Genomic DNA, 20,423 nt, shown 5'->3' with positions numbered 1-20,423 from the left:
CCTTGAAGATCATCGCGTTCCCAGCTGCCCCGGGGGAGCTGGCACCCCCACAGCCCCGAGCAGCGGGCGAAGGCCCGGAGCTGCCCGCCGGGGGGAGCGGGGCCTCCTCCCCGCACCCTCCCGCCGCCCCCCGCCGGCCCCGGTACCTTGCGGACCCCCTTGTAGATGTAGAAGTAGAGCTCGCGGCCCACATTGAAGCAGAGCCGGTCGCCGTTGCCGCTTTGGTCGTTGACGTTGACGAAGGAGACGCGGACCGGGTTGGAGCCCTGCGAATTGAAGGGCACCCGGTTGGGCCGGCTGTACTCCGAGTGGCTCAGCAGCTTGTACAGCCCCTCCCGGGTGGTGAACTGGGTCTTAATCTCGTTCATCTCCTTCCCTCCTCCCTCCGCCGCCATCTTGGAAAGGAGCGCTCATCCTGCCCCAGTGCCCGGATGTGGCGGCGCCGCGCACGCGCCGGAGCCCGCGCGGGGGTGGCCACGACAGCGGCGTCAGGGGGCGGGGCGGCACCGCCTGTTTACTGAGCCGCTGCACATGCGCCGGGCGGGGCCTAATTCAGGGGCGGGGTCTGACCGAGGCGTGGATAAGGCGAGATGGCTTGGGCGTGGGCGTCGTCTGCGGATGTGGGCGGAGTGTGAGAGGGCGCGGGCGTGGTCTGATGGGACGTGGGAGGGTTCGAGTGGGCGGGGGTCTAATGGAACACGGCTGCGGCGGGGTGGGGAGTAGGTGGGGGCTGGGGTAGGCGGGGCGTGAGAGGACGTGGGCGAGGCCTGATGGGGCGTGGTAGAGGTAAGGGGCGGGGCCTGATAGTGAGTGGGCGGGGCCTGTGGTGAGTGGACAGGGTCTGAGGGGGTGGTGCGGGCGGGGGTGGGGGCTGCGTAAACGTGGGTGAGGCAGAGTGGGCAGTGAGTGTGGCCTGATCCAATGTGGGCGTAGCCAGTGGGTTGTGGTGGGGTCCGAGTGGGCGGGGCCTGAGGGGCAGGAGTGGGGTCCGAGTGTACGGGGCAAATGGAAGGTGTGGCCTGGGGGCGTGGCCTGATGGACAGGGTGATGGATGGGCGGGGCCTGATTGCGGGGCGGGGCCTGCTGTGTGTGGGCGGGGCCTGAGGGGATGTGGGCGGGATCTGAGGGGCGGGGCCGGGGATACAGGGCGCTGTGGCACGTAAGGATTGTCCAGCTCACGGGGACTCGTGGCCAGGAGGTCCATAGAGGTTATTCTGCCCCTGTACTTGGCACTGGTGAAGCCGTACCTTGAATCCTGTGTTCAGTTCTGGGCCCCTCGCAACCAGAAGGATATTGAGGCTCTGGAGTGTGTCCAGAGGAGAGCAACGAAGCTGGTGAGGGGCTGGAGAACAAATCTTATGAGGAGCAGCTGAGGGAACTGGGGTTGTTTAGCCTTTAGAAGAGAAGGCTGAGGGGAGGCCTTATTGCTCTCTGCAACTACCTAAAAAGAGGTTGTAGAGAGGAGGGAGCTGGCCTCTTCTCCCAAGTGACAGGGGACAGGACAAGGGGGAATGGCCTCAAACTGCGCCAGGGCAGGGTCAGGAAAAACTTTTTCACAGAAGGGGTCATTGGGCACTGGCAGAGGCTGCCCAGGGAGGTGGTTGAGTCACCATCCCTGGAGGTATTTAAAAGACAGGTAGATTAGGTGGTCAGGGGCATGGTTTAGTAGCAGATAGGAATGGTTAGACTTGATGATCTAAGAGGTCTTCTCCAACCTGGGGATTCTAGGATTCTAAGCTCAAGGCTGCCCATGAGGGAGACGGTGCCACTATCCCTCCACATCCAAATAAACACTGCCCATCACTCCCACTCTGCACCAGTCAGAGCCAGGCGGGGAGCTGACCTGGAATGTTAACCTGAAAAACTGGTTGTCAGATAACTTGCTACGTTGTTCTGATCATCCTGCATCTGCACAACCAGCTATGTGATATGTGGAACCAGATCGAAGGAAATGGCAGAGGGTTGGAAAGGGGTGTTTTTACAGGGCAGGGATGCAGGACTCTCTTTTGGCAGCAGTTTCAGCTGAGTTTGCCTAACTACAGCCTCGTGATTCACCTCCTTCCCCGGGGATGTTCAAAAACCACGTAGACATGGCACTCTGTGACATGGTCTAGTAGGCACAGTGGTGTGGGCTAATGGTTGGACTGGATGATCTTAGAGGTCTTCTCCAACCTTAATGATTCTGTGATTGGCTTGAGCTGATGTAAGACTGATCTCTAACTGTAAAAAAGGGCTTTGACCTCTCCTCTATTTTCAGGTTCTTATTTCCATTACCTCCCTTATATCAGTTCTGGTAATCATGCAACCAAAGGATGAGTCAGTTCCACTTGAAAACTGACACACAAAGAAATGATGGGTTCTCAGGTAAGCAAACTGTTGACCATCAACCAGGCTGATCCGACTCATTACACAATTGCTAGAGCTGAAATAAGGACAGAGTTGGGAATGTGCAACTAGAGGAAGATAAGCAGCACAGAGTTAGACCATGTTTTATTAAGAATAAAAAACATACTTTCGAGGTATACTTTCATCATGTAGCTGTGCTTCTCTAATGTGGCTGCTACCAAAAGTGTTGTCCTGCTCTCTTCTTTATTGGCTGTGGCTGCTGCTCTTCCATCACCAGCAGCAGTGCTCATCTGACCTCACTGATGAGCCATTGCTTAAAGATAAATGGGTTGAGAATTAAACTCCCTGCAAATGTGAAATGAACCGGGTTAAACAAAAAAACACTGACCATATAAGGGAGGGGACAGGAATGCACAAAAGAGTCATAGGGAAACAATACCTCCCTTTCTTTCCATTAGATCAGCTCAACCAAGCAAGTCCTCTCAGACTCCAGGGGGTTAAAGAGATTTTGCTTGAAATAAACTTAGTTCAAAGAGATTTAGGTTGCAGCTAAGTACTGTCTTGCTGCTTACCATCAAAATAATAGTACAAGGTAGCCTGAGAGACATGAAACAGCTGAAGATCTCCAGGTTAATTCTTGCAGAACAGAGTATGTATCTAGGTGAATATCTGAACAAATACAGATAGTCAAACTTCCAAAAGGCCAAGTATAAAGCCTTGCTTGAAATTCTTAAGGTAAAGCCAATCAATAGTAACTAATAGATCTTGTCAGCTTATCAGCTAGCCTTGCCAGATGGTGTTGATGACCTCCTGAAAGCGCATAATGTAGGTGAGCAGACCTGCAATTATTTTAAGAATCGTCATCTCAAGAGTGGTTCTTTCATGCAGAAATTTCACGAATGGACTTCCATTAAGAAAGGTCAAAATGTTTTCAGTCACCAAAAGAAGAGCAGGAAATGCAAGGATCTCTAAATAATAGTGTTCAAACAGACAAGGATTTAACAAAAAAACCCCAAAACAACCAAAAAACCAAAGAACTGTTGGTCCAAGCAGGCAATCTCAGTGTGTCCTATTCATTACACACTGACAGCATTCGGTAAATCACTTTGAGCAACAAAGCAGGTAACTTCAGTAGAAGGACCGTGTGAAATGCAAATCACACTGAAACCACAGCAGGCCATCTGTCACTGGTGGAATGAGTATGATCCAAAGAATAAACAAAGTTAACAAGTACCTGGTTATCGGCAGTACATGGTGGTGCAGAAAGCCAAAGAATTGATGTAGTGTTTAACATTTACCAGGAAACATCAATAAAAGCTGCTGAGAGATTCCACAGAAAATCTAAGACAAATATTCATTTGGAAAACACAGCTGCAAGTCACAAGAACACTATTGTACAGCTTCCTCAACAATACTCATCAAATACTTGGTTAAAGAATGAGAAAAAAGAGATTACAAAGATAAGCCTTGTGAAATAAATCTCTGTACCATTTGTAAATTATTCTGTATCAAGCTAAGCAAAGATGATAATTCTGAAATGATCCCATGAGGACACGCCTAGATGTGTTGCTTTGGATGCACTGCACAACCAATAAATAGAAATCAGAATCACGGATGTATTGAGCCTTTACCTCCAGCAAATGTTTTGGCAAATTGGAAAACAGACACAGGGAAAATTCACTAGTATTAATAAAATAGTGTGGTCCTTTGAGATTCCAGAGCATAAATTAGTCCCGCAACGTTTCAGGATGTAATATCAATAGTGCTTTTGCTGGCCACGAGGAAACAGCAGCCTTAAAACTTATGCAACACAAGTACAGTCATCAAAAAACTTTTCTATCCTTGAATTGGAATGCCATCTGTTACTTCCCATTAGTGATGCTTTTACCAGCTCTCCTAAGCCAGAAAAAAAAAAAAAAAGAGGATGGTGACTACACCCATATTCCATCATGCAAAGAGTATCGACTCTAGCACACACTGTCTGTAGATTCCAGTGCAGGAATTGGGAGACCATGGCTGCAGTGCCTGTCAAATACAGTCGGTCTGTCAAATCTTGCTTGGACTTCTGATGCTAAAACCAATTTAGGCATTTAGTGTGACTGGCTTAAGAGTCAAAAGCTCTGCAATGTGTGAAATTTTAACAACTTATGAATGCATGTGAATTACTAAGAAACAGAGGCATACAGAGATATGTAAGTGACACATCTGAACTAGTCAAAAGATTGATGCTGGTAGGGAGAATGGCCCATAAGTTCCATTTAATATGAGGAGAAGAAAAAGCATTATATTGTTGGAAATAAGTTTCCATGACTTATATGGACTTCAAAGCACATCTAACTTGTTTTCATGATGAGAAAAAATATTGTTGATGGCATAGTTTCATAGCTCCTTATTTGCATGAAGAATCTTTTCTTAACCACTACATACATTTAACACTAAATACATGAGGTAATGGGTTATGATATGATTGTATATTGAAAGGGTGTTATCAAGTACGTTTCTGCTCTGCTAGAACACACTGCATGAGCAAGAGCTCATCATGTGAAACATTTTGTTTCCATAGTTGGGGAGGTTTATTACTAAAAATGGATATTTTAAAAAATAAACATTCAGATTGAAGAAAGCGAGGTAAAAGAAATCTGCTTTTCAGTTGGGATTGGATGACAATGAACTCTGTTGTGTCTTTGGAAGACTTCATTTTTCTGTTTGCAATCAGCTTTCTGAAAGTTGTCTCCTGAGCAGACTGCCTTACCTCCATAGTGAACACTGCTTTGTCAACAACAAATCTTATCTTGAAGTTGTAGCTGTCCTGGAAATTATCTTCTCTGAAGATAAGACTGAGATAATGAATTTATATTAATTTCTGTGAAAGGCCAGAGAGATTGGTTTGATATGCTTACAAACAGCTTGTGTTTCTAAGGTGTGATACAGCATTATATACTTCTCAAAACTCCCTAAATATGGAAGACATCGTATCCATACATATGGTATTGCTGCAATCCATCTGAGGAATGGCAAACCTGTGAATAAGTAAGATCTGATTGTTGGCCAGCAGCAACAACTGAGTTTCTTACAAAACTGGAATGTCTAGACAGTGATGCTTAACAGTGCTGCAATATGAGAATGTAGAGCCATCAAGAAGGCCAATAACACTCCTAAACATCAGTCTGCAATAGCGTCTTGTGTCTTTGTAACTTAAGCAACAAAATATTCAGTATGTAAATGCTTCAAAACTACTACATCAGAATCAGCTATTTCATTCAGCTGTTTTTCACTGGGAAGTTTATGGTTATTGTGTTATACACATGATTATTGATGGGTATTGCAGGTCAGCCAAGCAACCTGCAGTTGGTGTGCTCAGCAGTTAGTTAACAGTCATGCAAAAAAGTGGATGCCACTGTGTAATTTAAGTCTCTCTAAACAGAACAGGAAATAAGAAAAGTTGAGAAAGGTGACCTTGGAAAGAACTGACTTTATTAGTTAAAGAAAGGGACCCTAAAACAAAGAAATGAGTAAGTTCTAAAGAGTGATCAGAATCAAGAGTCTCTGAACATTTTGCACTTGAGACATAGGAGCATGGATGTCTTAAATTTATCCTAGGCTCCTCAGTCTCCCCCAGGTCATCCACCTAACTGATGGAGAGATTTTTCTCAGTTGCTTTGGAGTATTTCTCAAGAAGGACTGAAAACTCGTTAGCACATTCTACATTCCCTTCTCACCTTTGTCAGAGGAGGTAATATTGACTCAAGTGTTGCAGAGACCTTCAGAAGAAGAACGGCTATCTGCTTTCTGTCCTGTCACAGGAGGAGATTCTCCATCAGTGTCATAATTTCAGTTCTGTGGCCTGAATGCCTGTCTCCAAATTGGATTAGATGAAGCATTGCAATTTCAGATAGATGATCTTCTAATGGGACGTTTTATGAGTTTTTCTGCAAGCTTAGTGAAGCATGGGAGCTTTGGGTACTGCAGAGCACAGGCTGTTCGTTCAGCACTAGTTGAATCACTGCACATTCAAAGAACGGAGAGTTTATTTCTCTGAATTATGTGCTGGCTTCATTTTTGTGGTCATGCTCATGACTTTTGTTTGCAAGGATATAAGTTAAATTCAAAAATCTTCACCATCCATCCGGTGTCCAGAACTTAATCAATCTGGAACATGGAAGAATGGTGAGTGGAACTGTTTAGACAAAACTTCTCAATACAATTTTTGGATAATTTGGGGATTTTTTTTTTTTTTTTATTATAGGGATTTTGTCATCTACAAGACGAGAGGTTGGGTAAGGAGAAGAGGGATTTATTGCTATGATGCATGTATTCTTATGTCATAATCATATGTATCTTATAATTTCATCACACAAAAAAATTACTACAATTCATCAAAAAAAAATGATCAGCACTCAGGCTTTCAGCAGTCTAAGTGCCTGTCTAGCTGGAAGTCTGACATCTTCCATGTCTAGTGAATTTGTTCGGTTTCTCTCTACTCTCTTGTTGCACATCTAGATAAAGTCATGAGATTACTACAGAAAAGCGTGGTTTGAAGATTACCGATGTAGAATAGGCTTTTTGGTCCTTGCCTGTCTAGTTTACCTGCAACTATCATCCTTCTCCAGCTCATAAAATATTATATTCCAAAGTAACATTTAATTATCAGTAATCATTTCTTCAAGTACGCATGTTAATGTGATATACCTTGGTTTTTGCTTCCATCTTTCTGTCACCAAGTGCTATGTATAACATGGTTAATCTAATTTCCTAGTAGCTTTACAGTCGGTTGTGTTAAATGTCTCTGGGAGATCTTATAGCGACCTTCCAGTACCTGAAGGGGCTACAGGAAAGCTGGGGAGGGACTGTTTGCAAAGGCTTGTAGTGATAGGGCTAGGGGCAATGGGTATAAACTGGAGAGGGGCAGATTTAGGCTAGACATAAGGAGGAATTTTTTCACCATGAGAGAGGTGAGGCACTGGCACAGGTTGCCCAGGGAAGTTGTGGCTGCCCCATCTCTGGAGGTGTTCAAGGCCAGGTTGGATGGGCCTTTGTGCAGTCTGATCTAGTGGGATATGTCCCTGTCCATGGCAGGGGGGGTTGGAACTGGATGATCTTCAAGGTCCCTTCCAACCCAAGCTATTCTATGATTCTGTGTCCTCTGATGTCAATTTGTTCACTACTATTGTTATTTTCATGAGTAGGTATTAAAGTGCAAAAAACAAAAATAGGGCAAATACTAAATGTATTTTCATCCCCTTTGACAGTACTCATGGTGGAATTGCTTATTAAAGACATGGTAGAATATAGAGAGCATCAGTCTGACATTTTCAAATACTAACTTCCGGATTCAGTGATTTGACACAGACAAGGACATTTTGTAGATGCACTGCCACGCAGGGATTTCCTTTTTTAAAAATCAGCTAACTAAAACTTCACTGTGACGTCTAAATATGTTGAGTCTCTACATGAGACTAAATCTGGGAGACAGACTTAGAAGACAGGATCAGTCTCTGAATCAATTTACCATATGAAAACGGAAAGCTGTACATGTTTATAAGCTTAATTTTCACAACTTTCATTTGTATTTTTATTTGAAGATAGAAAAAAGCATAATATCTAGGAACTGAAGACAACATACGCCCTTTCATTGTTATATATGTGGTTTTATAGTTGTTTAGAGATTTTAAAATAATTTAAAATAAGCAAGCCTGATATAACCTGCAGATTTCCCCAGATAGTTATAGATTTGTGGGGTGGTGAATGCTTGAATAGTTAAACATACAATTCATAGAAAAATATTGAAACTAATTATCTGTTATAAATAATGGACTCATTGAAGGGGTTAACGTAAAAAAGAAGACTTTTAGAAAAAATCTCTTATGCCATGTATAAAAATATATATGGGTCTACTTACCTCTATACAGCTTCTATAGAGAATATTTATATTTGCTGTATTAGCCCCATCTGGTGAATTCTAACAGCATTGCAAACTCAACAGAGCTGAACTCTCATGTCCCAGCTCTTACCTGGGTAGTAGGGCATACTACTATGGGTAGTAGACCCATACTCCCCCCTTTGCCCACTGCAGCAATGGCACAAGCACCAAGGAGGAATCCTCATTAGTATATTATTAACATAGTTTTTAAGCTTCTCTTTTGCTTTAATGGATTAATCTTAGAAATTTGGGTGGTATTATATTCATTTGCATTCAGAAACATGGAACAGTCCATTAATGCACCTCATCTACCCCATTCACAAACAGAGATATCTTTTATTTCTCTTCTTCAGTACTGTTTGAGCCAAGACCATGTGTGATGGGGTGGAATCAGCTGCTCCCATGGAAAGTTTAACTTTAAGATTCTCTCTGAGAGAGGGCTGTGGTCCACTTAGTGTAATTGCAAAGGGATGTCACGCATCAACGAGTTTGTTTCAAAGCAGCTAGTAGTGGACATAGTCATGGGCAACATGCTCTAGGTGGCACTGCTTGAGCAGAGGGCTTGAATGAGACGACCTCTGCAGGTTCCTTTCAACTTCAAACACTGTGATTCTCTACACTGACCCTTAACATTACCATTTATATTTGTGCAATATCAATATAAGCCAACACTATTTTGAGTAGGTAGCACTTTACTTATCTTCTGTTAGAATAAACAATTATAAAAGCTCATTCAAAGAGCAGAATCAGGATCATAGTTTCTAAATAACAAATGAGGAGGCTGCTTGCTTTCAATGTATGGGTTAGCAAACTCAGTCAGCCTTTGATAAATGGTATGTCAGAATAACACACCCTCAGTGCCTGTCTTGATGTGTACCAGGCCTAAGGAGTCTTGTTCAGTTTCTCTTTACTTTCCTTCTTCTGCTGCATTTCTATACCAAGCAAGGGGCTGATTTCTTTAAAAGGGGTGGTTTGAAAGTTACCTACATTGAGTAAATTTTGCAGAAAGATGAGTGATGGCAGTGATTCTTTTACTGCCAGACTTAGCTGATGAAGATTAGTTGCTCTGCTAAGGTAAGCTGAAATGTGGTTACAGAATATTTCTTTCCATCACTTCCCTTTGGAAAATTCAAATATAATCTTGTCATAATCTTTTAAATCATTCCAGTCTGTTATTCTGTTTCTTGTCTTCTTTCCTTCCCACAGCTGTGACAGGAGAAAACTGCGGGCAAAATAAAAGCAAATAGTAATGAGGCACAAGGTTCTCAAGATCTTTATTCAAAACAAGTGAATAGAGGGGGCTGTTTAGCATTTCAGAATCATTTAGGTTGGAAAAGACCTTTAAGATCATCAAGTCCAACTGTAAACCTAACACTGCCAAGTCCACCGCTAAACCATGTCCCTAGGCACCACATCTACATGTATTTTAATTACCTCCAGGGATGGTGACTCAACCACTTCCCTGGGCAGCCTCGTCCAGTGCTTGATTCAGTGAAGTAATGTTTCCCAATACCCAGTGTAAACCTCCCCTGGCCTCACCAATGTCCTCACCAGCAAGACTTCACTTCCCTACTCCTGCTGGTCACACGATTTTTGATACAAGCCAGGATGCCATTGGCCTTCTTGGCCACCCAGGCACACTGCTGGCTCATGTTCACTCAGCTGTCGACCGACACCCCCAGGTCCTTTTCTGTCAGGCAACTTTCCTGCCACTCCTCCTCAAGCCTGTAGCATTGCATGGAGTTGTTTTGTCTTAAGTGCAGGACCCGACACTTGGCCTTGATGGACCTCATACAATTGGCCTTGGTCCACTGATCCAGCCTGTCCAGATCCCTCTGTAGAGCCTCCTTACCTCTGAGGAGAACAACACTCCCACCCAGTTTTGTGTCATCTGCAAACTCACCGAGGGATCACTCAATCCCCTTGTCCAGATCATTGATAAAGATATTGAAGAGAACTGGCCCCAGCACTGAGCCCAGGGGAAACCACTTGTGACCAGCTGTCAACTGGATTTAACTCCATTCACCAGAACTCTTCGGGTTCAGCCATCCAGCCATTTTTTTACCCAGCAAAGACTGTCCATCCAAGCCATGATCAGCCAGTTTCTCCAGGAGAATGCTGTGGAAAATGATATCAAAGGCTTTACTAAAGTCTAGGCAGACAACACCCACAGGCTTTCCCTCGTCTACTAGGCAGATCGCTTTGTCATAGAAGAAGATTAGGTTAGTCAGGCAGGACCTGCTTTTTACAGACTCACACTAACTGGGCCTGATCACCTGGCTGTCCTGTACCTGCCACGTGACGGCACTCAAGACGATCTGCTCCATAACCTTCCCCAGCACAGAGATCAGGCTGACAAGTCTGTAGTTCCCCAGATCCTCCTTTAAGGTCTTCTTGTAGATGGGTGTCACATTTGCTGATCTCTATTCAACTGCGACCTCCCTGGTTAGGCGGGACTGCTGATAAATGATGGACAGTGGCTTGGTGAGCACTTCTGCCAGCTCCTTCCGTACCCTTGGGTGGATCCCATCCAGCTTCATAGACTTGCGTGTGTTTAAGTGGTGTAGCAGGTCACCAACCATTTCCCCTTGGATTACAAGGGCTCCATTCTGCACCTCGTCTCTGTCTTCCAGCTCAGGGGTCTGTGTACCTGGAGAACAACTGGTCTTATTATTAAAGACTGAGGCAAAGAAGGCATTAAGTACCTCAGCCTTTTCCTTACCCTTTGTCACTATGTTTCTGCCTGCATCCAATAAAGAATGGAGAATCTCCTTGATCCTCCTTTTGTTGCTAATGTATTTATAGAAACACTTTTTATCATCTTTTATGGCAGTAGCCAGATTAAGTTCTGGCTTGTCTTTCAGCACATAGGGACAGCCTGCTCCTGCGCCTTTAAGATTTCCTTTTTGATGAATGTACATCCTTCCTGGGCTCCTTTGCCCTTCAGGATTGCCTTCCAAGGGAGTCTGTCAACCAGACTCTAAACAGGCCAAAGTCTGCCCTCCAGAAGTCCTTCTCTGTTCACAAACAACAGGTCCAGTGGGCGCCTTCCCTGGCACAGCAAGGCAGTTGTCCTCCACATGGTGCAGGAACTTCCTGGACTGTTTCCTCTCCGCTGTATTGTAATTTCAGCAGACATACTATAAGCATAACTTAAACAGGAAAATTACATAGGAGCATATCTGAAATAGGAACTCTACACCTTTAGGTGGTCTCAGACTTGGTTACTGTTCAATGACCAACAGGAGGGATTTCACAATATAACACATCCCTTCAATAAAATGTTTTCTCTGCAGTATTAGTCTGACTTGAATGGATTACAAGCAAGTTCATATTAGTCTCATCATTATAGCAACTAGCCAATAATTCTCATACTCCCAGATAAATTTCAAGCTTATTCTTAAAATTAAATAATTACCTCAGAGTGTTCCTATGCAGGCAGTGTTTCAGTTAAAGGAGAGGGAGAATCTCCAATCTTTGTTATTTTGTCATAACTGTAAAATTTACAGTCTGGGATGTGCCAGAATGTAAATGAGAAATTAATTAATTATAATAATTCAAATCTCATGATGACTTTTCTTGCTTTTTAATACAATCTAACATGACTAGGTTAAAAAGCCTTCACCTTAAGCAAGAAATTAGAAATCAGAGAGGAGTGAAAATCCACGTGAATTCATGTGAATTTCATGTGAAAATGCATATGAATGTACACTGGAGTATTAATGATACAGCTGAAGCAATAATTCTCTCTCTCTGTCCTTTGCTTTCAATACATATATTTAAAATTATTTGGAGTTTTTTACTCAGTTTAAAAAGCCATATGTTACAGTCAAGTATGTGTGTGTATAAATATTCATGCTTCAGCTCTACTTATCCTCATTAGCACTGAATCTGTGCAAACTGAAGGTCAGCCCATGGTTGAAGAGAAGACTCTTGCCTTCCAGGCTGAAATAGTTGCTTATCAACACTTTCTATTCCAGCAAGAAAACCTTTCTGAGGAAACCAGTTTGCAATTCATTGGTTGCAAGTAATCCAGCTATTAGTGTGATTTGGCCAGCAAAATACTGCCTGAATTAATATAGCCTGAGAATGCTCAATCCTTCTGCTGTGGCCTGTGTACAAAATCAGACTGAAGGCATTGACTGATCCAAACAAGCTGAACCCTGGGAACAACTGCTCTCTGACCATGAAGGATTCAGGTACAGGATGACCAAAGCTGACCTCATTACTACTGTGAGGTCCAACAGCACAGCTTTAATAGAAACAATGCTTGTGCTTGTTTCTCCAGGACTGGTCACTTCAAAGTTAGCTTCTCTGCCTATCCAAATGCAAACGTGACCGTGCCTAAAAAGCAAAAAGACAGACAGTCTGTTTGTGTCACCTTCAGTTCGAGGCTCTCCTGCTGTTGTTGATAACAAAATACGTTCATGAATGGAATTCTCTGTTCTCTGTCTTGTAGCTGGCTAATGTCGAATGAGCGTATTTCTGAACAGCAGTGAGAGCACTGGTGCATAATCTGATCTAATAGCATCTCCAACTTTAGCAGCAAATTTGCCCTGGCTAGTAATAACCTTTGACTCAACTTTGTATAGAAAAAGAATGAAGATGGTATCACACCATACAGCAACGCTGCTGTGTTTCATTTTTAGTACGTACAACATTTAAAGAAAAAGGTCACAGTTAATTAATTTCTGCATTACAAACTCCCTCTTGCAGATCATATGTTGCTGTACACTGCTATGCTTCATCAGGGTTTTGAAAGCTGGGGAACTATACATTGAAATGGTATAATTGCTGTAGTTGTTGTATTTGTTGGAGGACAGAATAGGTATAAAGCATCAGTTCACCGTTATCAGGCAGTCAATGATGATTAAGAATTTCATATTACAATTATATTAATTTTGGTCATTTGTGCTGCCAACTCTCAGGTTTCGTTCAAGGAGAACCCTGTGGCTGAAGAACAAAGATTATCCTAACTCTGAAGGAAGAGCAAAGAGAATATTTGGAACAAAGGCAAATTAAAGAAATAGTGAAGAAGTATTCTCAGTTCATCAGCTATCCAATTACACTCTTGGTAGGTACCTTGTTTGAGATGCTAATTGTATGTGCTTTGAAACACTAGTTGCATACCTAATGTCATTGCATCTTTCCCGGATGCTACTAGTGTAACATTAACTAAGCTCTCTTTCTACTGCCACCATTAACATTTACAAGAAGGACTCTACATTACTTTGGGTGATAATTTCTCAGTTTGTTTTCCTAATGATTTCTTTAAGGGTACTATCTATGTAGGATAGAATTATACCATGTATCAGTCAAATCTAGATGCAGAGCTTCTCATTCACCAACCCAACGGTTGGCTTATAAAGCTAACATTCCTGTTATTGGGTACAGTTCATGCTTTTGTTAAAATCTGGACTACTTGACACTTAAAATACGTGTTTGCAGCTGAAGATCCTAATTATGCAGGTGAAGCAATAAATTCTGAGTATGTATTTTCTACAGCTAAATCCTGAAGTTGTACATTCAGGGCCAAAGAAATCATAGAATAATAGAATAGTTTGGGTTGGAAAGGACCTTAAAGATCATCTAGTTCCAACCCCTGCCATGGGCAGGGACACGTCCCACTAGATCAGGCTGCCCAGGGTGCCATCCAACCTGTCCTTGAACATCTCCAGGGATGGGGCATCCATAGCTTCCCTGGGCAACCTGTGCCAGTGTCTCACCTCATAGTGAAGAAATTCCTCCTTATGTCTAGTCTAAATCTGTCCCTCTCCAGTTTATACCCATTGGCCCTAGCCCTGTCACTACAAGCCTTTGCAAACAGTCCCTCCCCAGCTTTCTTGTAGGCCCCCTGACGTATTCAGATGTGCTTCTGAAAGCGGTCTGATTGGCACTGACTAGTAATTCTGGCTTTTAAGCCAGAATTGTTATGGCTCTAGTTCCAAAACGGAGAATAGCTAAGTGTAAGGCATTTCAGAACAGTGCTTTGCCAGGTGTATCAGGATTATTTCATTAATGAATTCTACAAAACTGCAAAGTGGAGTTGGAAATACTTCTTGTATGGACTATAATGATGTTTACTCTTAAACGAGCAGTGACATGCAGGAAAGTCAATCAAGATGGAAATAACATGCAAACGGAAGACTAGAATAGGAATGTGAATATGGAGGTTTCTAGAGAGAAGAATGGCCCACTGTAATGTTCTTTCTCAGACAACTAAGAAGAAGGAAGCCCAGTCATGATGTTTATACTTGGCATAAATTCGGAATGGTATTTCTGTCAGATGAAACCAACTTGGAAGAGTTCTGCAGAATTGCAAGTAAGATAGATATTTCATTTTGAACAAATGATCTGAAGAAACACAATTTTAGATAAAATCATTAGAAAGAGCAGCTCTGCCCTGAGGAAGAAAGCTGAAAAATCCTTTCTTCTACTATCCCAGTCCTCTACTGCTCCTGTCTGCAAGTTAGTTTTGTAGATCTACTGTGAAGGACAGCAAGAACAAGACACAGAAAATGCATCCTCTTGCCCGTTTGTTATAGTTTTATTTTCTAAGAAAAAACTTTTCTGGTTAGAGTGAACTTGCTGCTTTCATTTTAAAAACATTTAATAAGTAACTCGAATTTTACAAGATCCAGGTACTCTCACTATTCCAAACATATCTAATCCAAGTAAAGTGGAGATGCAGATATCCTGGGCTGCCAGCATCTGTGAGTTTTAAGGTTGTCAATCACAGGAGTCAACACAGCTACAAAAGCAGTTCTGGAGGTGCTTTCCTCTCTCTTGATTTGCCAATGCTGAGAGAAAAATGGCAGAAATATCTCCTGGCAAGTATTAACCAGTCCTACTATGACTCAGAAATAACCTGGTGACTTCTAGTAACTCTAGTCTGTCCTACTTTTGAACATAGAGCAGCTGCATTGACTGACTGCATATCACCTGGCTAAGAATACCCTCAGCTCAGATGAATGCAAAGCAGGATTTCAGTACAAACAGCCGAGTTACTTCAGGAGATTTGTCTCAGTATGGCAGAAAGCATCTCATTGAAAGAGATGAAAACGGACTTTCCCTTTAATTCTTTATGCCTGCTCACTGTAGCCTATACATAAATTTGTATATAATTAATCAAGCACTTACACAGCTGTTGACAAAATTTCTCTTAGTACCTACTGATAGTCAACTTTAATGATAATTATCTTACTCCTACTATTCTTTTTTCGACATTCTGTGGAGAGGAAGCTGAGATTCAAAGATCTCCTGTTTCTTCACAAGAAATTAATCTTTCAAGCTGTTGGACAGAGCAGGAAAATAACATTAAACTGTGCCTAAGCAGAGCATTCATCATGGATAGCTGTGAAACCTTAATCTGTGATTATCTCAAAATACTCCATAATTTTAGGACTTCGTTTTATCCTTCACAGTATCTCTCTCATGAAAGTACTGTCTGAAAAAAAAAATATATATATATATATGTAAATCTATTAACCATGTACAAAGGAGTCTACCCAGAACATATGGACAGATTTAAACTAATTTCTTGCCTTTTTCTTACAAGTATAGAGTGCTAAGGTAAAGACTATATCTTATGTTTGAAATACTAGAAAGAAACAACTCAATAGACATGTATTTTAAATGCTAATCATCTCCCTTCCTGAAAAATGTGAAACCTGAACTTGGAGACTTTTTAAATTCCCATGACTTCTAAAACATTTGTTGAAACATGCTTCATGATGAAATCTGAAACTCCTCGGCATATAGCAGATTCATAGTATAGTCCAGTCTGTATTGAATCCTGAATCGCTGACTTTAAATATTTCTTCACAGATATTGTGGGAGGTGTCCCTGCCCATGGCAGGAGGGTTGGAATTACACGATCTTTAAGGTCCCTTCCAACTCAAACCATTCTATGATATTGCAGCAGAGCAGAATTAGAAAGGTGATAAGTGAAATAATAAAACTCTTCAAAGTTTTCCCTGACTATCAGAAGGAAAGAAGACATTAACAAGTTTTGTAAGCAATTTTCCAGACTATGAGTTGTCCTACCTGGACACCTCTTTCAAGGAGGGATTGGACTGTCAAGAGTATAAAAGAGCAGGTTGCTCCATAAGGGAGGGCAAGCCAGGAGCCAGCGATGAAAATAAGGCAGGCAGGAGCAGTGAGAATGCTGAGGAGGGTCACAATTCCATGGTACCATGGTATTCCATGAACAAGAAGAGAATTGCTCCAGTGATGTTTCAGCCAATAGCTCAATGATCGCTCAATGAGGCAGGTCCAAGGACAAGCCAGGAAATCAGGCTGGTGAGGCAAGTCTGGGATCAGCAAAGTGCAAGGCTGAATCCAGGCACAGCCACAGCATAGCTCAGTCAAGGACCAAAGCCCAGGGCTTAGCCTTAAATGCAGCTCCTAAGCGAAGATGGGAAACCCTCAGCCAAGGCTTCTCACAGCCTTCTCACAGCTTCTCACTGCTCCTTTCATCCTGGTCAGATCCAAGGCAACTTGGCTGTATGATATCAGAGCTTGTTTTGAGCTATAATTGAAAATTAATAATTAACTAGAAGTCCTCACTGCAAATTTCTTCTAGAACCAGGTTTATCAGATTCTCTTCTGCACCAATTTAAGCAGAAGCTCTGCAAGATTCTTCAGTTCTTCCCACTTCTGTGCCCTGTTAAAAATGGGATGGTTGAGGTTATCGCATGCACAGTATCATTGCTTTGTATTACCTACTTTCACAACTCTATTTAGACAACTAAATTTGCATTCACAACTAAATGTGGAAGTGTAAGCGATCTCCATATCAGATTGCTCTCAGTCTTTTCCTGAATCCTCTGATTTGTAAGGTAAACCTTTCTTGGAAGGTTTTTTTCTTTGCCTCTAGGAACTGTGCTTTTTAAGAAGCAGATACTTTGGGTCTGTTCCTGAAGTAGGAAAGCCTTTCCAACAATTCTTCTTGCTTTTGCTGAAGGCACTAGGACAATTCAATCCCAAAGATGTCTTCTTTACATAAAATAACATCTTCTTTATATAAAATCTTCGTCATCAAAAAAATGTGATCTTTCCAGTACAGGTGACTGCATGAACTACTTCCCTGAGCACGTTCTTACCTGCTTAATATTCAGGACTAGAACTTACCTTCTGTGTGTCTATTTAAAATGAATCCAAAATTTATTTCCTACTACTTTAGACTAGACATAAGGAGGAATTTCTTCACTATGAGGGTGGTGAGGCACTGGCACAGGTTGCCCAGGGAAGTTGTGGCTGCCTCATCCCTCGAGGTGTTCAAGGCCAGATTGGATGGGGCCTTGGGCAGCCTGATTTAGTTGGATGTCCCTGTCCATGGCAGGGGAGTTGGAACTAGATGATCTTTAAGGTCCCTTCCAACCCTAACTATTCTATGATTCTATCTAACTCTGAAATGGTATCTTTGTTCAGTAATTTGAAAAATAAGTACTAGTGCATCAAAAATAATTTAGCGGAGTACAGAATACAGGCTTTGTGACATAATTTCCAATAGTATATAGCTTCCAAGGTATAATTAATTTAGATTTCATTTAATATTTTAGTGTCTTAGTTCCACTGTTTTGAAAGTGGCTTGAAGGATAGGTTTGTCACCAAATGCACCATGCACACAAAATAAGGGTAAGTGCTCCATACATACCCATACCTGCTAGTAAATATGCAATAACCTTTAGCTGTTACATTTACTAAATCCACAACCTTTACAGTTATACGGAATACAATTTCTAGAATTTGAATATATACAGGGGAAAAGTATCAGTTTTTTTTCCACACTTGTTGATTCTGAGGGTCTATTAAGCTATTTTTCTAGCAATGTAACCTTACCATCACTGTAATTTTTTAATGTCTTTATGGGAAGTCTAGTGTTTTGTTTGTCTGGGAGCTTTTTAGTCAAACCTCCTGTTTTCTAGAAGCGCTTTTCCTCCACGTTTCTTCTCCTTCTGAATTAAGATCTATCAAAATGTATGACTCTGTATGGAGAAATGCTCTTAGATAAAAAAAAGTTATAGCCACCACCATACTTATTGTTCTTCCTCCAAAGCTAACATTTATGTAATTATTCCTGATTTAAAGGGGTCCTGATGGGGATGACACTCTACTGTCATTCTCCAAACCAAATAACTGTAAGTACTGTTTTTTTGGTCCCATGCTGGACAAAGAGAGCACACATTTCAGCAAACGGGTACTGCAGTCATCTTGCAGTGCTCCTCAAGCAAAGAGCAGAAGCACATGCTAGAAAGAAGCACATGTAACTGTGGAAGATGAAGTGTCCAGCATCACTACATTTGCACAGGTATAATTCTTGCTTTGTATGTTCAAGTTCAGCTGAGAGGTGCATTTATTCTGGGAAAGTGTAAATTGTGATATAAGGTATAAAACTATAAAGGCAGCATCCCTTGTTCCAGTCACAAGAAAATATTAAGATGAGGATCAATTTAAAATATCTAATTGTAGGGGTTATAAAATTAACTTAATCTATTAATTTTTGTAACAAACAGCATATAAAGCAATTCATGATAAGATTAAACAATTATGTGTGGCCCTTGTTAACATTCCACGAATCCAGGCCTGTCCTTGTTCATTCTCTCAGCCTTTCTATGCAGCTGAGCTTTTGTTATAAATTGTACTTGATGCTTCTTAGTTGTGGAATTGTTGGCTTTTGCTATAACAAATACATTCTTATTAAACAGTTTAAGTGCCTTCAAAGTTCCTTCTGAGAGCAATGGCTCTGGCTGTTATCACACTCCCTAGCATACAGTTCAAGAACCATAAGCTCTTAGGAAAAAAGATGCCCTTAGTCCATGTGATTATTGCTGCCACCTACAGCTCAAAAGTACTACATTTTATGAGATGCATTTTGTCCCTTGCCTCTTAAGTTACTTTTTACTGCAAAAATGTTCCTTCTAAGTGCCTAGTGATCCTATTTCTAGTAACGATCACCTTTTTCTTTTGTGACCTAGAGATCTTATGATCATTTAGTGTTCCAGTAAGATGTAAGAAAGCAAGAAAAAAACCCAGCCTGGGGACCAGTTTAAAGAAAGCACGAAGCTTTGCTTGGTCAAAGATCCCTAGCTGGCTTTACATTTCATTATGATAACACGGATTTTACATGCATAATTCCATGTGTTACAGAAAACCAGACACATATTACCACATCTTTGTGCTTATGTCTTCTGCTTCTGAAATCTGCTATTTAAGCAATTTCAGTTGTTGCTGCTTTGTTTTCCCTAAGTAAACCCTGAAGCACTGAGATAACATGACAGATCTGTGTCAGAACTCATAATTAATTTTAAGTCAATGTTATAAAAGCATTATGGCTACACCACCAAGCACTCAAAAGTTAGTTAAATGCTGGAATTAGAATTCTCTATGCAAATGCCTTTGCCTTTAATTTCTTTGTGACTTAGAAAAACAAAAAAAAAGTCTTATTCAGCAACACTGAAGAAGCCTTTGATGGAATCAAGGAAAAAAACCAGTTTTCTTGGGTGTTACTTCAATGGTTTGAACATTAAATTACTTTCTTCCAGCCATCTTCTACTTTGTTCTTTTTAAAATTTTTTAACTTTCATATAGCAAGGAGTTTTACAAAATTGTGTAATTAAAGACTCTATTACGGAGCAAATGTATATGGGGAACAAGTGTGAGACTAATCCTTGGAAAATCAGCAAATGCTGAGGCCCACGCAGATAGTGCAGCAATGCACATAACTTCCTAGCACATGGTGTTGGTATGGAACAGTTTTTGGTTAAAGAAGACCTGGTTCTTCAATGTTTGAGTCAAATTTGAATTTTCTGGAAGCAAATGTTGCTTTGATTCTGACAAGAAAATGACAAATCAATTACCTGCCTGGACCCTGAATTTTGAAATAGTTTTGAATATTTTGGTGTTTGGGGGTTTCTACCTTTGCATTTACAGTGATATTTGAAGCAGTAAATCTTACTGAATAAATGGCACTTGGCCCATGCTATTTAATATTATATAATTGGGAAAAAATGGAATCTCACGTAACCATCCCTCAGACTCTGGCTACTACAGTTGTTAAAGAAATGGAAGAATGCTTTTAGTCTAGTTTCCTAGAGAAATAAAGCATATGCAATAACGTGGTTATCCATCAGCCCCTCCCTAATAATTTTGACCT

At 41.5% G+C, this 20,423-nt stretch overlaps 2 protein-coding genes across 11 annotated transcripts in view; both read right to left on the bottom strand.

Moving 5' to 3' along the window:
• WDR20 (WD repeat domain 20) overlaps positions 1-470 on the bottom strand; it is a 46,552-nt gene extending 46,082 nt beyond the window's left edge. For 6 of the 10 annotated variants that reach the window (XR_008449922.1, XR_008449924.1, XR_008449925.1 and 3 more), the window contains exon 1: positions 147-465. Coding sequence is in view for 5 of the 10 variants with exons in the window: in XM_054066661.1 (XP_053922636.1) it covers positions 147-395 (249 nt within the window). In the remaining 5 variants the exon portion in view is untranslated. Of the gene's footprint in view, positions 1-146 lie in introns of all 10 variants that reach the window. The other 4 variants (XM_054066662.1, XM_054066663.1, XM_054066658.1 and 1 more) reach the window with 4 other exon arrangements.
• Positions 471-488: 18 nt separating this feature from the next.
• Positions 489-2,636, bottom strand: LOC128852245 (uncharacterized). The gene is made up of 2 exons (XM_054067151.1): positions 2,513-2,636; positions 489-1,150 (listed from the first exon to the last, which is right to left on the bottom strand). The coding sequence occupies exons 1-2, from the start codon at positions 2,634-2,636 to the stop codon at positions 489-491; spliced, it is 786 nt and encodes a 261-aa protein (XP_053923126.1).
• Between the last annotated feature and the right edge of the window lie 17,787 nt (positions 2,637-20,423).

This window comes from Cuculus canorus, chromosome 5 (genome assembly GCF_017976375.1).
Source record: "Cuculus canorus isolate bCucCan1 chromosome 5, bCucCan1.pri, whole genome shotgun sequence".
In the NCBI taxonomy this organism is placed as follows: Eukaryota; Metazoa; Chordata; class Aves; order Cuculiformes; family Cuculidae; genus Cuculus; species Cuculus canorus.
The sequence above is the reverse complement of the archived record's forward strand: the minus strand, read 5'-3'. Positions and strand labels throughout refer to the sequence as shown.